Source organism: Rhinopithecus roxellana, chromosome 18, assembly GCF_007565055.1.
Source record: "Rhinopithecus roxellana isolate Shanxi Qingling chromosome 18, ASM756505v1, whole genome shotgun sequence".
In the NCBI taxonomy this organism is placed as follows: domain Eukaryota; kingdom Metazoa; phylum Chordata; class Mammalia; order Primates; family Cercopithecidae; genus Rhinopithecus; species Rhinopithecus roxellana.
The window spans coordinates 66,538,535-66,553,783 of record NC_044566.1 but is presented as its reverse complement, the minus strand read 5'-3'; the positions used below and the strand labels follow the sequence as shown (position 1 = coordinate 66,553,783).

General features: G+C 40.3%; 1 protein-coding gene across 1 annotated transcript in view; it reads left to right on the top strand.

Annotated features, from left to right (window-relative positions):
• Nucleotides 1-12,727: 12,727 nt before the first annotated feature.
• LOC104682615 (POTE ankyrin domain family member A) overlaps nucleotides 12,728-15,249 on the top strand; it is a 36,877-nt gene continuing 34,355 nt past the window's right edge. Inside the window, exon 1 of the mRNA XM_010389322.2 lies at nucleotides 12,728-13,023. Within this exon, the coding sequence (XP_010387624.2) occupies nucleotides 12,728-13,023 (296 nt within the window). The remainder of the gene's footprint in view (nucleotides 13,024-15,249) is intronic.

Genomic DNA, 15,249 nt, shown 5'->3' with positions numbered 1-15,249 from the left:
TGATGTATATTTACTTCTTTATAAATATATCCAATGCGTATACATTGATGTGTGTAAATATACACAATGTATATACATTGATGTGATCTATTATTTATGCATTTCTAATAATGTATAATAGTTTTTTATATATAAATATACCCAATGTGTATACATTGTGTGTGTGTATACACATGCACACACACATATATATATACACACATGTATATTTTTCTCTTGCATGCCTGGCGAAAGACTACCAGAGACTGGCATACAATGCTACAAGTTAATGTACATTAATATGTAAATTTTAATATTTTTCATAAACATCTTTCTGTATAAATTTGCATGTTATGTATTTTTTATGTATTTTTATATGTGCAGCTTTAGTCACATGTGTGTATTTTCAGCTATGCCTTTACTTGTGTCTGTATGTGAACCACTGCATAGTGACAGACAGCAATGTGTGAATGTGTCTGTGGTTTTTATTTATAGATAGTATTTATATATATTTTCTACATATATATTTTATTTACAGGTATTACATGTATATGCATACATGTAATCATATATGTATAATATGTTTTATTTCTGAATATATATAATATGCCTACACTAATGGGTGTCTATCGATCTGTATGTTTTCTTCTCACCTGCCTGAATAAAACTGCTCTAGACTGGCAAACAGCACTGCAAGTTCATATATACATATTTTAAGTACATTTTTACCTATTTGTAGATGTGTGTAAGTTAATGTTATATATTCCTTTACATATTTAAAGTACACAGCTGTGTTCATGTGTGTAGTTATAGTTTTAGTTATATCTTTACTTGTGTCTGTATGTGTAAAGTACTCCAGAGTGACAGTGCTACACTGTTTCTGCAGAGCAGCAATTCTAAAACTCTGAGACCCCAAAGAGATTTGTCCCACTGATCTAGTGTGAGGGCGCAGAAGTTCATTGGAATCTTGATTGCTGAGCCATTTGTTTTCTCAGTGTTTCAGTGCTGTCTAGCTCCAACTCTAGGAGAAAGCAGGGGACATTTGGGGGGTGTTTGAGGACAAATAAGGTCTCCTGAGCCTAACAGACCCAGTGACAACAAGTGGCCTTTCACTCAAATTCTATCTAATTGCAACCTCTCTGAGCTTTTAAGTAGAGAAGAAATGTGGCTGTATTTTCTAGTGATGTCATACACTTTTCAGCTTGGGTTGGAGACCAAAAGTCCTGGTCTATAGATCACAGTGCCTCTGGCCCAAGGCCAGATGGCTGACCCAGGGTCTCATGGTACCTTTTAGTTCTGTCACCTGCACAAACACTGACTCTATTTTCCAAGAGAAAATAGCGGCCTCCTTCCCAGGTTTGTGGTTCATCACTAGTGTCAGTTCTCTGACGTGAAATCTAGTAGGAGGTTCTGCATAGTTACAGTATGACTGGTATCTCTTTAGTGTTAGAACATTAACATTGACTAGAAAGTAAGTGATACCTGAAGACTTCCCTTCAGTCTTGACACTGAGAGAGATTTTCCCAGGGTGAAGGCTTACATGTGCCATCACTATTGCTCTAAAAATAAAAGATTTCTCATAATGTTTTGAATAACTTTTCAACTAAGAAATATTTGATATTTATCAAGAGGTTCCTAGTAAGACTTTCCTCTGATTTCCTGTTTAACATGGGATTCCTTAATAAGTTTTATTGTGCACAAGAAGGCTGGTGCTTGGCTGAACATTTGTTTAAAGTGATTCTAGACCTAGATGTTCTACCAAGTGGAGTTTTTCTCATGTTGCTGAAAAATGAATTATAAATAAAGACACTGTCATACTGATGATAGAACTGAAGGTTCTCCCTCCTGATTCCCTAGTGTGTTTGCAGTTTTGATTTGTTGCTAAAGACTCACATTCATGACATTCGCAGTTTGCATTTTCTCATGTCATTTATGATCCGACCACTTGTGTTAGTCTATTCTCACATTGCTATCAAGAACCATGTGAGACTGGGTAATTTATAAAAAGTAAAGTTTTGCTTGGCTCTGGGTTCCACAGGCTGTACAGAAAGCATGGCTGGGGAGACCTCATGAAACTTACAATCATGGCGGATGGCAAGGATGAAGGAGCCACGTCTTACATGGCTGGAAAAGGAGGAAGAGACAGAGAAAGAGAGAGTGGGGGAGGTGCTGCACACTTCTAAACAGCTAGGTCTCATGAGAACTCACTCACTGTCACAGGAAGAAATCTGCCCCTGTGATCTAATCACCTCCCATGAGGTCCCTTCTCTAACATTGGAGATTACAATTTAACATGAAATTTTGGTGGGGACACAGATCCAAACCACATCATCACTTAATAAAGGCTTTGGTGCACAGTTATAAGTGTAGATGAATGTGTTTATGTCAACTCAGGAGTAGGGATAACCGAAAAAATTTCCACACTGACTATAGACAGTGTTTCTTCAATGTTGTGGTATTCCACTGTGGTTAACTATTAAAACTATGGCCGAATTTTCATCCACACTAATTACATTTCTAACGCTGTGTCATTGAAGTTCAGAATATTTTCTGAAGATATTTCTAATTGTCTCTTTGGTGTTGAGTTCTCTCATGCCATCTAAGGAAAGAATGGTGACTGAAGGATTTTCCACATAGATGACATCTACAAGGCTGCTCTCCAGTGTGAATTCTCTCATGTCATTCCAGGACCCAACTTTCACTGAAGCCTTTCCCACATAGCTTAATTCATATGGTTTCTCTCCTGTGTGAGTTTGCTCATGTTGTGTAAGATGAGAACATTGAATGAAGGTTTTCCCACATGGAAGGTGTTCGTATGGTTTCTCTCCTGTGTGAGTTCTCTCAGGTTGCCTAATAACAACACTCTGACTAAAGCCTTTCCCATATTGTTGACATTCATATGGTTTTCTCCAGTGTGAATTTCAGTGTGGTTTCTAAGAACAAAACTGTGACTGGAGGCTTTCCGACATAGATGCCATTCATATGGTTTCACCCTGGTGAGATTTCTCTCATGGCCTCTGAAATAAGAATGACTAAAGGCTTTCTCACATAGAAGGCATGAATGTTATATCACTCCAGTGTGAATTGTCTTGTGCTTTCTAAGGCCAGAGTGTGACTACAGAATTTTCCACATTAATGGAATTCATGAAATGTATCTCGAGTGAGTTATTTCTTCTTGCCTAAGGTTAGAATGTTGACTAAAGGCTTTTCCACACAGATACCATTGACATAATTGAACTTTAGTGTGAATTTGCTTATATTTATTGAAATGATTGGCTACTATAAGAATTTCCACTCTCTTTTCTGATACAAGCTTTCCTTCCTACCTTCCCTCCCTCCCTCCCTCCTCCTTCCTTCCCTCCTCCCTCCTTCCTTTGCTCCTTCCTTCCTTCCTTCCTTCCTTCCTTCCTTCCTTCCTTCCTTCCTTCCTTCCTTTCTCTCTCTCTCTCTTTCTTTTTCTTTCTTTCTTTCTTTCTTTCTTCTTTCTTTCTTTCTTTCTTTCTTTCTTTCTTTCTTTCTTTCTCTCTCTCTCTTTCTTTCTTTCTCTCTCTCTCTCTCTTTCTTGTGTTAATAAAGTTTGAGTCAATATGGAGCTGTGAGTAAAATCTTCTCTCAAATCACGGCCTACAAAAGAATACTTTAGTGTGTGGTATTTCTGGTTTTGCATAGAGAGTGAAAAGTTATGAATGGTTTGCACACCTACATTCCATACATTCGTTTATCTACATATGAGTTCTAGAGTCATCATTCAGTGACATGGCACAGTCAAAATTTTTTTCATGTTACTTGCAAATACATGTTGTGCTACTCTTTTGTAGTCATGGAGATGTTCTCTTTTGTAGCATGCCAACTACAGAGGTAGCAGATTAATTGGGAGGCCTTCAATACATTTCAAAGACTAGGAATATAAACAATGTTTACAGAATTCTCCCTTTTTTAAGATCGTAGGTTATAGTTTTGAGCACAGGTTAGTTTCTTCACTAAATTTAAACTGTGAAAAACTGTTGTTCAGAAAGCTCTTAATCCCAGCATAGTAAAGCTTAAGCCATGTGCTCAATTCCTAACTTCTTCTATTCCCAAGTCTTTAATTTGGATAACCAGTGTTCATTCCTATACAGCTTACCACTAGCATGATGGTGGATGAGTCTTTCCTGCTGATATGATACATGAATATAATTCCTTGTTTTTAAGCATATTTTCCCTTCCCAAAATTGAAAAAAACATGAATAGTTAGAATGGCAACATGGAGATAAAAATGTTTGAAAAGCACCAAGGACTTTGTAGGTATATTTCAAAAATTACACTTAGATGTGGCAAGGGTGTTAAATGAAGGAATACTTTAGGTGGAAACAGGTTATATACTTAATAATTAGAAGAGATTTTCAAGATTTTAACATAACAAAAATTCACTGAGGATAATTGTCTTCAGCTCTGTCTATGTTGCTGCAAAGGACATGATTTTATTCTCTTCATGGCTGCATGCTATTCCACAGTGTATATGTATTAATACTATATTTTCTTTATACAGTCCACCATTGATGGACTTCCAGGTTGATTCTATGACTTTGCTATAGTGAATAGCGCTATAATGATCATACATGTGTATGTCTTTTCAGTAGAACAATCTCCATTCCTTTGAGTATACCCAGTAATAGGAACGCTGGGTTAAATGGTAGCTCTATTGCTTAAGTACTCTGAAAAATCTCCAAACTGGTTTTCACAGTGGCTAAACTAACTTACATTCCCACGAACAGTGTATATGTGCTTCCTTTTCTCTGCAACCTTGCCAGTATCTGCTATTTTCTGAGTTTTTAATAATAACTATTCTGACTGCTGTGAGATGGTATTTCATTGTTGTTTTGATTTGCATTTCTCTAATGATGAGTGATGTTGAACATTTTTTCATATGCTTCTTGGCCATGTGTATGTCTTCTTTTGAGAAGTGTCTGTTCATGTCCTTTGCCCTTTTTAAAAAATGGGATTTTTTTTGCTTGTTGATTTAAGTTTCTTAGATTCCGGATATTAGACTTTTGTTGGATGCATGGCTTGCAAATATTTTTTCTCATGTGTAGATTGTCTGTTTACACTGTTGAGAGTTTCTTTTGCTATGCAGAAGCTGTTTAGTTTAATGCAGGAACAGAAAACCAAATATTGCATATTCTCATGTATAAGTGGTAGTGAAACACTGAGTATCCATGGGCACAAAGAAGGAAACGACAGACACTGGGGCCTTCTTGGGGGTGGAGGGTGGGAGGAGGGTGAGGATTAAAAACTACCAATTGGGTACTACACTCATTACCTGGGTAACAAAATAGTCTGTACACCAACCCTCTGCAACATGCAGTTTACCCGTGTAACCTGCGCATGTACCCCCTGAACCTAGAACAAAAGTTTGAAAGAAAAAAAGCTAGATCAATATAATAAAATCTTATGCACACAAAAATTTAAAAATAAGATGAAGGCAATATTTCAAATTAATAGGAAAAGAATGTAATGTTCAATAAATGATGTAAGAATTAGTTGGATTTTTGGAAAATTTAATAAACATTTCTGCCACATACAATGTACAAAAATATTCCAGGTTGATTAGAAATTTTAATATTAAAAATAAAATATAAAATAGTCTAAACAAAGAAAAAAATTAAAATGGAGATGATGTGTTGGGTAGGAGAAGCGAAGGAAAATATCCAATGGGAAGATCTGGATGAGAGGTAACTATGTGTTAGTTTAACTTCAATGGGTACAGGAATATTTTATTTTCCAAAGCCAAAGCCAATGGCAAGAAGATACATAAAGATCAGCATATCAATAGAATAGTGATCACATTTCAAAAATTTTGATTGAATATTCTCTTATATGTTAGAAATTGTCTTACTTAAAATCATGAGTTAATATTTTTAAGAACATGCTCATTCACTGACAAAGTACCTCCTTGCATTGAAGCACGTGTCTCTTTTGTTTATCTAGAATGTAGCCTTGAGAAACCCTATTTCTTCCCTCCCAAGCTCTTCCCTTTGCACCAACTGCAAATTCACATTTATTTGCATAAGTGGCACCATGTTTATGGAAAAAAGATATGTGGATTTTGAGTTCACTGTTAATAAATGTCTATCATCATCAAATCTAGGGCAATGAAGAATAAAAGAATTGTAGGTTAGCCCGGGCAAAAACACCTAGAACAAAGAAAACATTGGAGATCTGTCTTCAGACTAGAAGCAAATCCAGACCAAAGATCCCTCCTCAGATCAGGAATAAATCCCTTAAAGAAACAGTGAGAACCTATGGATGCTGATGTTAATAACCAATTTCAAAAGAGAATGCAGAATTCAGTCTTTTCAAATAGAAATGTCTTCTCAGTATCTTTAATACAATTTTCAAAAGAAATGAATAAACATAAGCTTCCCAACAATAATCCATGGTCTATGTGGACCAAGTCATGTCTATTATTTTTACTAATTTGGTCTCAGTCTTAGCATAGTGGCTATAGTAGAATAGTTATTCAGAAAGTACTTTATTTTATACACTGAAAATATGAATTACCTTCCCAGCTTTGCTCTGTGTCAGAGATTGAGTAGCAACGAAAATATGAAAATATTGTTACCTGTGGGTGTCATCTGTATTGTGGATGTCCCATCAGTATTGTGGGTGTCCCCCCAGTCTTGTTGGTGTCACAGATGTCTTGTGAGTGTCACATCTGTGTTGCAGGTGTCACATTTGTATTGGGGTGTCACATCTGTATTGCAGGTGTTCTATCAGTCTTTGGATGTCATATCAGTATTGTGGGCATCATATCAGTCTTATGGGTGTCATATCAGTAGTACAGTATGTCATGATATGTCACAGCAGTATGATACCTCTTCTGAAAACACCCTCACAGACATACCCAGACATAGTGCTTTAACAGCTCTCTATGTATCCTTTATCCAGTCATGTTGACACCTAGACTTAACTATCACAGTAATTCATGGCAAAAATTTTAGAATTTAAAAAAATTGTATAATGAAATCTGGGCAACATAGCCAGACACTGTCCCTACAAAAATATTTTTAACAATTAGCTGGTTGTAGTGGCAAGCATTTGTAGTTCCAGTTACTCTGGAGGCTGAGGTGGGTGGATCTTTGGAGCCCTGGAGATTGAGGCTGCAGAGCTAGGATCGTGCCAGTGCATTCCAGCCTGGGCAACAGTGTGAGGCTCTCTCAGAAAACAATCAGCAATACTAATATTCTTAGGAATAAATGTAACCAAGGTACAAGGCTTGAACATGGCAAATGTCAAAACATTGCTGAAATAAATTCAAGAAAGCATAAATAAATGGAAAGACACCTCACGTTCATCAACTAGAAGACTTAATTTTTAAGATGGCAGTACTACACAAAGCAACCTACAAATTTATTGCAATTCCTGTTAAAACCCCAAAGTCCTTTTGGCAGAAATCCACAAGCTGATCTTAACATTTGTATGGAATTTCAAGGGATCCAGAATAGTCAAAATAATGTCAGAAAAATGACCAACTCAGAGGCTCACATTTGCAAATTTCAAATCTTACTACAAAGCAACAGCAATAAAAACAGCATGATGCTGGCATAAGGACACATGTATAGATCAATGGAACCAAATGTTGAGTCCAGAAATAAACCCATACTGATTTTTTTTTTTTTTTTGAGGCGGGGAGACTCACTCTGTCTCCCAGGCTGGAGTACAGTGGCACGTTTATGGCTCATTGCAGCCTCTGTCTCCTGGGCTCAAGTGATCCTCCTGCCTCAGCCTACCAAGTAGCTGGGACTACAGGTATGCACCACCACATGTGGCCAATTTTTTTATTTTTTTGTAGAGGTAGAGTCTTTCTATCTTGCCCAGGCTGGCCTCAAACTCCTGGCCTCAAGTGATCCTCCTCTCTTGGCCTCCCAAAGCATTGAGATGATGGGTGTTCTGGCCCGTTGATTTTTAAAAGTGGATTTTCTTTTCTTTTCTTTTCTTTTCTTCTTTCTCTCCTCTCCTCTCTCTTTTTTTTTTTTTTTTTTTTTTTTTTTGAGGCAGGGATTCACTCTGTTGCCCAGGTTGGAGTGCAGTGGTGTGAACACGGCTTACTGCAGCCTCGACCTCCCAGGCTCAAGCGATCCTAACCTCCTCTGTCTCCCAAGTAACTAGTACTACAGACATGAACCACCACACTCAGCTAATTTTTAAATTATTTGTACAGACAGGGTTTTCTTGAGTTGCCCAGACTGGCCTCAAACTCCTGGGTTCAAGCAAGCCTCCAGCCTCAGCCTCTCAAAGTGCTGGGATTACAGGCATGAGTTACCACCTCCAGCCGGGAATTGTTTCCATAATTACATTCTTATGTTTGTTGCTAGTGTCTAGAAATACAACAGATTACCGTGTGTTGACATTTTGTGCTGTAACTTGGCTGAATTTATTCACTGGTTTAAATAATATTTTGGACGTTCCTCATGATTTTCTGTACATAAGATAGATTGTGTGGTCTGTGAATGGACAGTTTTACTGCTTCCTTACAGGTATGAATGCTCTTTACTTCTTTTTCTCTCCTATTTGTTCTGGATGGAACTTCCAGTACAGTGTTGAATGCAGTGATGAAAATGAACATTGGTGCCCTGCTCCTGATCTCAGGAGTAAGGCATTGGGCCCTAACAATGGAGCTGGTGCTAGCTACGGGTTTGGCACAAAGGCCGATTGCTGTGTTAAGAAAATTCCTATCCCTAGTTTGTCAGGTGTTTTTATGATGAAATGATGTTGACTTTGTTGAAAGTACTTCCTGCATCTATGGAGATGAGTATGTGGGTTTCTTCATTCTGTTTATTTGGTGTTTATTTGCAGGGATGGCTTTAGTATGCAAAACAAGCTTGATTTTCTGAGAAAAGTATTTAGTGATCATGGTGTGTAATTCTTTAAATATGTGCTAGTATCGATTACAGTTATTTTGTTGAGCATTATTAATTGTATAATTATACCAGACATTGATCTATACTTTTCTGCTCTTGTGATGTCATGTCCTAGTGTGATGTAGTCTTAAATTGGGATGAGATTGAAAATGGGTTGGTTTAGTATTTAGAGTATTAAGGGTTAGAAGTTTGCAAGATAAAATTTAGCAGAAATGGGACGTACCTAACGGATTGTGGGGAAGCGTGGGATGAGGTCAGGGTCAGAGTCTGGATGTAGGGCTGGGTAGCAAGACAGTGCCTGTAGCCTGCACCAACAGTAAATTGTAGCAGTCCTTTTTAATCTTGCAAATCAGGCAGGCACAGATGTTGCAGTGTTGTTTTAATTGTCACCTCCTTGAGTTTCTTACTGAGGCTCAAACTCAACAGGAGTGCCTGGGAAGAAATTAGCATGCAAGAAGTGCGAAGACTGGAGTGCAACTTTGTGACAGTGCACCAGCCAGTGTCTGAACTGCAGGGGTTCCCAGCTTATCTTAACTTTAGAGGAAAAATAACATCTTGTATACTGTTATCACACAAATAAGCTGGAGTTTTTCAAATTTATATGGCTAATTTTATATACTTTCGTTATTATATCATGTAACGAAAAGTTGTTTTTTTTTTTTTCCTGCTTGGGAAGTTGGCAGAGGGCATGTCTTTGCCGGTGAGTCTGCTCCATGTAAGACTTTCTGTATACTTTTTCATTCTTGTTTGATTGTAAGATTTTTACATAAATGCTGCTTCTTAGTGTCCTAAGATGTCATAAAATTATCTCACATAAAATTTGAAGAAACAGAGTTGTTAGAGGATTATGTAGAAGGCAAAAAGAATGTCGTTATTGAAAAGATTTTATAAAACATTTATTTCTAAAAAGTGAGATGTTACTACTAGGCTATGCTTCTAACTATCCCTAATCATAAATTTTGTTTTATCCACTTTTGTTCACTCTGAAAATCAATTATATTATTAACATTATATTTAAGAAGTTACATGTGATACCAATGCAATATTTTGAATTTCTGTTTAACTTTGAGGAAATATATCTTAAACCAAAATAGGTAAAACTGATTTGGTCTGAGTTTGACCTGAATCATAAAACAGTGGAAAAAAAATTTTTACCAGGACTTTCAAACTGTCTCCTATTTCCTGGGTGCCTAAGTACATGAATTCATGCACATAATGGGTAAACTTGATGCCCTGTAAGGTGGTGAGAATATGAAGGTCCCACTGAATTAAATTATGACACAGAACTGAAAAGCAAATGTCTTGAGGCAAGATGGTGAAGTTGAAGTGTTGTCCTTATCAAATAAGAGTAGAAAGTTTGTGGTACTTATGGTTGCTTTGTGAACTGATTATATTCTTTGATCATGTATCAGTTCTTTTATTGTAAAAATACATGAGTGTTTTATTATTTATGTATGTTAATAAGTTTTCCAATAAGGTCAGTATATCAATATTGTCTTTTGTAATTTCTGTTGTTTTCTTTGAAGAATCTTCTACCACTTATCCATAAATGTTAATCTGTATTTTCTTCTGAAATGTTTATTTGTATAATGGTTTCATTTAAAGGACTGAACACTTTTGTTAGTCTAAAGTGCTTTTTCCCAGAAGTTAGTTTATGTTAACACTGATTTACAAATGAGAAACCAAAACAGTGAAATTCAGAAATATCACAAATCTGTTAAGAGGTGGAATAGGCTTTGGTCTCAGTCAATATACCTTTAGTCCCAGGCTGTGTTCTTAGCCATGAGGCTTAGCCCCAAAAATCTTTTTATTTGTGAAGTTAACAGAGCTGCACTGCAGAATTTTTAAAAATTTTTTTAGACTTAATTTTAAGTTCAGAGGCACATGTGCAGGTTTGTTATGTAGGTAAACTCGTGTCATGGATATTCGTTGTACACACTGCAGAATTTCAGTCTTCAAACTTCAGTTCATTTGAAATAGGGCCTGCATACTATGACTATAAAACTATTATAAAACAAGACTTTTGTGGCTTAAGTTACAGATGCTATATATTTTTCGGGTACATTTTTCAGTGACAGAGTAGACAGCAATATTAAGGCTTAATATATAACATTAGGACCAGACATTCATTTTATTTTTCTTCTTTACTGAGACTTTACCAATATTCCTGCGTCAGAGAGCATAGCACAGTAAGAAATCAGAGCTGTGAAATTCCAGAGTCCTTAGATATTCATCCTAAAACATTCCTGCTCAGCTATTTTACTATCTCTTTTGGAGTTTATTTTGGTGTATGTGTTGTGACGTGTGTAGTCATGCCTTCTTCTTAGTTGATTTTTTCCTGAGCCATTTGTTTAATAATTCCTGTTGTATCTCATTGGTTTGTATAGCTTCTGCTATGTTAGTAAGTTCTCGGTCTCCACATTGTTTTCCGTTGTTACCTAGTCTGTTGGCAACCTGTGAAACCATGGAGATCTTCTGCGGCCAGGGATGTACAGCGATCAACAGGGGGATAAGGAGATAGAGCGAGACTGCGTCTCCAAAAAAAAATAAAATAACATGGAGTCTCGCTCTGTCGCACAGGCTGGAGTGCAGTGGCTCAGTCTCGTCTCACTTCAACCTCTGCCTCCCGGGTTCAAGCGACTCTCTTGCCTCAGATTCCTGAGTAGCTGGGGACTACAGGCGTCTGCTACCACACGCAGCTATTTTGTATTTTTAGTAGAAACGGGGTTTCACCATGTTGCTCAGGCTGGTCTCGAACTCCGGACCTCAAATGATCCGCCCGCCTTGGCCTCCCAAAGGGTTGAGATGACAGGCGTGAGCCACGGCGCCCGGCCCCACTTTCCACTCTTAGACCAAAGCGCCCACAGTCCGGGTGAAGCAGCCTCCGGGGCGGCGTGGCCAGGAGGGTGGCGGCCCCGCTGTGGGTCCTGCGCCTCATCACCGTCCGCAGCGGGGAGCCGGGTGTGGCCTCGCAGCACTGGCAGAGTTCCGGGTCCCAGAACCTCCGCACCCGGGCGCCTTCTTCCTGTCGCCTCCTGCAGGTGCTCCTCGGAGCTCACCAGTGCCTGCTTACAGGCTGGGCGGCAACCCCGCCGCTATCGCGCGCACGGAGCGCAGACCCCGGGCCGAAGCCCAGGCCGTGGCCGTGCCAGGTGGCGGCACGAGGCGGGAACCAACCGCCCAGCCCCGACTTGGTGACCTCCGAGCGCCCGGCGCCCACGACCCCTGTGGTCTGGGCGGGGACCAAGCAAGAGCGGGCCCTTAGGCCGGGCGGGCTGCGCACCCGACTCTGAGGCTGACCGAGGCGAGCCCTGCCCGCCAGTGACGCGGGAATTGCAGCCTCGCCGGCACGCAGAGCCACCGCCAGGATGTCTGGGTCTTTCTCCAGAGGAGGCCTCGGCATTCTCAAGTTCCAGCCGCTCTCGCCCCGTCCTGCGTCAAGACAGCTTTCCCACGCGCCGCCTGTCCTTCTCCATGGCCCGAACGCTGGGCCGGCTCCCACGAGGTTTGGCGGAACGCAGGGCCGGTGACAAGCTGTCGCGGACACGGGTGGCGCTAGAGCCTCGCGCGGGCACGCTCAGCTGCCGTTGACCGGCTCCGAGAGCCGCTGAGCACCGGAAGTTGCTGCCACGTGCAGCGAGGCCCCCAGCGCTGCGCACGCCACTCGCTTGTAACTGCTGGGTTTGGCGTTCCTCGCTCGGCGAGGGCTTGCTCGGCTGGCGCTGGCTTGGCCTTCCTCGCTTGGTTTGGAGCTACTCTTCGGCCAGTTTGGAAACTGCGTTTCCTGCTTGGAGGTGGTGGCTGAGGTGATCCGTTCGGTAGGAGGCTCCCGAGGCTGGGAAAAGCAGATGGGGACTGAGGTTTCCCAGAAGCCGACAACAGCTGCCTTGAAGGCCTCTGGCTTTGGGAGCAACGTGGGCAGGTGGTGCTGCCGCTGCTTCCCCTGCTGCGGGAGCTGCAGGCAGGACGGCGGGGGCTGCGGAGTAGAGCACTGTGACAGCGCCTTCCTGGAGCCTGGGTACCACGTCTGTCCGGAAGATCTAGGCGATCTCCACAGAGCTGCCTGGTGGGGCGCAGTCCCCAGAGTGGAGCTCATCCTCATGCTCAGGGACCCTGGCTTGGACAGGAGAGACAAGAAGAAGAGGTAAGGGGCCGGGCGGGGGCTGGGAGGGTGGGGAACTGGGAGAAGCCCCTCCCCTGGGGATGGGATGGGGCGAGCCCTCCTGTCACCGGCCCAGCTTTCTCTCCTCCGCCTCTGCAGGCCCCGCAGCACCTGGGATGTGGGAGCCTTGGAGGGGTCAGGGTCCAGGCCTCTTCATGAGCCCCAAAATGAAAACCACACGCTGTCATGATTTCCCTAGAATGCACTTCAGAGACAACTTTAAAGTGATTTAACTTCCAAAATTAAGTCTATGTATTTTATTTTTTGTTTATTTTTTGAGACAGAATCTGGCTTTTGTCACCCAGGCTGGAGTGCAGTGGCCTGATTTCGGCCTCCTGGATTCAAGCGATTCTCCTGCCTCAGCCTCCCAAGTACCTGGGACTACAGGTGCGCACCAACATGACTGACTTTTTCCTGTTTTTAGAAGAGACAGGGTTTCGCCATGTTGGCCAGGCTGGTCTCGAACTCCTGACCTTCAGATGATCCCCGGCCCCCACCCTCAGCCTCCTAACGTGCGGGGATTACAGGCGCACACCAACACGCCTGGCTAACTTTTTCCTGCTTTTAGTAGAGACGGGGTTTCACCATGTTAGCCAGGCTGGTCTGGAGCTCCTGACCTTCAGATGATCCGCTCCCCCTCGGCCTCCCAAAGTGCTGGGATTACAGGCGTGAGCCATCGCACCCGGCCCGATATTTTATTTTTAAAGTGCACACTTTAAAACATGTTATTCACATTATAGAAAAGTGTATGTAATGAGAGAAATAGTTCCCATAATATATTAGCTTCTGGGCTAAAAATTCTTTGGATAAAATCCAATATCCATTTTATATCCATGTACCCCTATGTAAATATATACTTTACTGAGGAACCTTAGAAGGAAACATTAAAGTGGGAAGATGGTTCGTGTTCTTGAATAGGAAGAATTATTTCTTTCAAGATGGGAGCTCTGTCTGTGTTTATCAATGTCACCTACCCCAAATAAAAACACCAAAGTTTTAACATTTAAAAATTGCACATGCTATATTTTATTGTTATGATGACATTAAAATTTTTTTGTAATGCATTGAAAACCAGTTTGCCTTCGTAGATATCAAAATGTGCTTTTAATTTCTACAAATGGTTTACTAACAGCTGGAAGACGTACATGAATGGAATAGAATACAAAATCCAGAAACACCCAAATACAAAAAAGAATATAGCACTTGATAATGGTGGCATTTCATATTAGTAGAAAAAGATGAATTATTTATAAATGGAGTGCCTGCTGTTTGGAGAAAGCTAGCTAAATATGTCACAAAAATAGGTTCCGGATGGAATATAGATTAAAAAATTTTAATATACAAAAAGAAAACTACCAGAAGAAAACACAAGTACCTGTTTACACAGACACATTTTTATGTTGACAAAGACCTTCCTAAGGAGCTCACAAGCAAGCATTTTGAAGGTTGGTTTAGCAAAATAGAAATGGAAACATGCCATATATAAGAAAAAAATTGATAAAACACAACATATTTGCAATGTATTTACAACATACATGTATATACACATATCAGATAAACCGTGTATTTTCATTTTACAGAGAATTCTTTGAAATCAACAAGGAAATAAGCTTAAAATTGGGCAAAGTACTTTTTTGCAGCTCTACAGTTGACCTACACACATAGGAAAACACAGCTCTACAGCTGACCTATGCACATATTTAGTGTTTCTGGTAAGAGAAGGAATTTACGTTAAAAGAAGAATAAAATACTGTTTTCTATCTACAAAGTTGTGAGGATGAAGAGCAGTGGTACTTATAAGGCTGAGTAAAAAGCCTTGCTGATGGCTTTTCAAATAGACAGTTTGGTGGTAAGTGCTACATTAAAAATGTATCTGCCCTTTATGCACCAATTCCATGATACTGAAGCATCTTTAGGATATTATTAGATACATCCAATTTGTTTTCCTTAGTACTGCTGAAAATAGCAATGTTTTAAGAAGAACTCATAGAGTGGATTTTATCAACAAATTTCAGTGCACGCACACGATGGAATAATATGTAGCCATCGAAGGTGCCAATAGATGCAGACATATTGAGGGAGAAGAAAAGGAAGAAATAGATGAACAGTTAAGGCTGGTCCTCAGGAATGCTGTCTGCCTGAAAAATCACAGCTACAGTGCACAGCTGCAAAACAGAGCAGCTTGGAGAAAAACTCAGACTGCAGAAA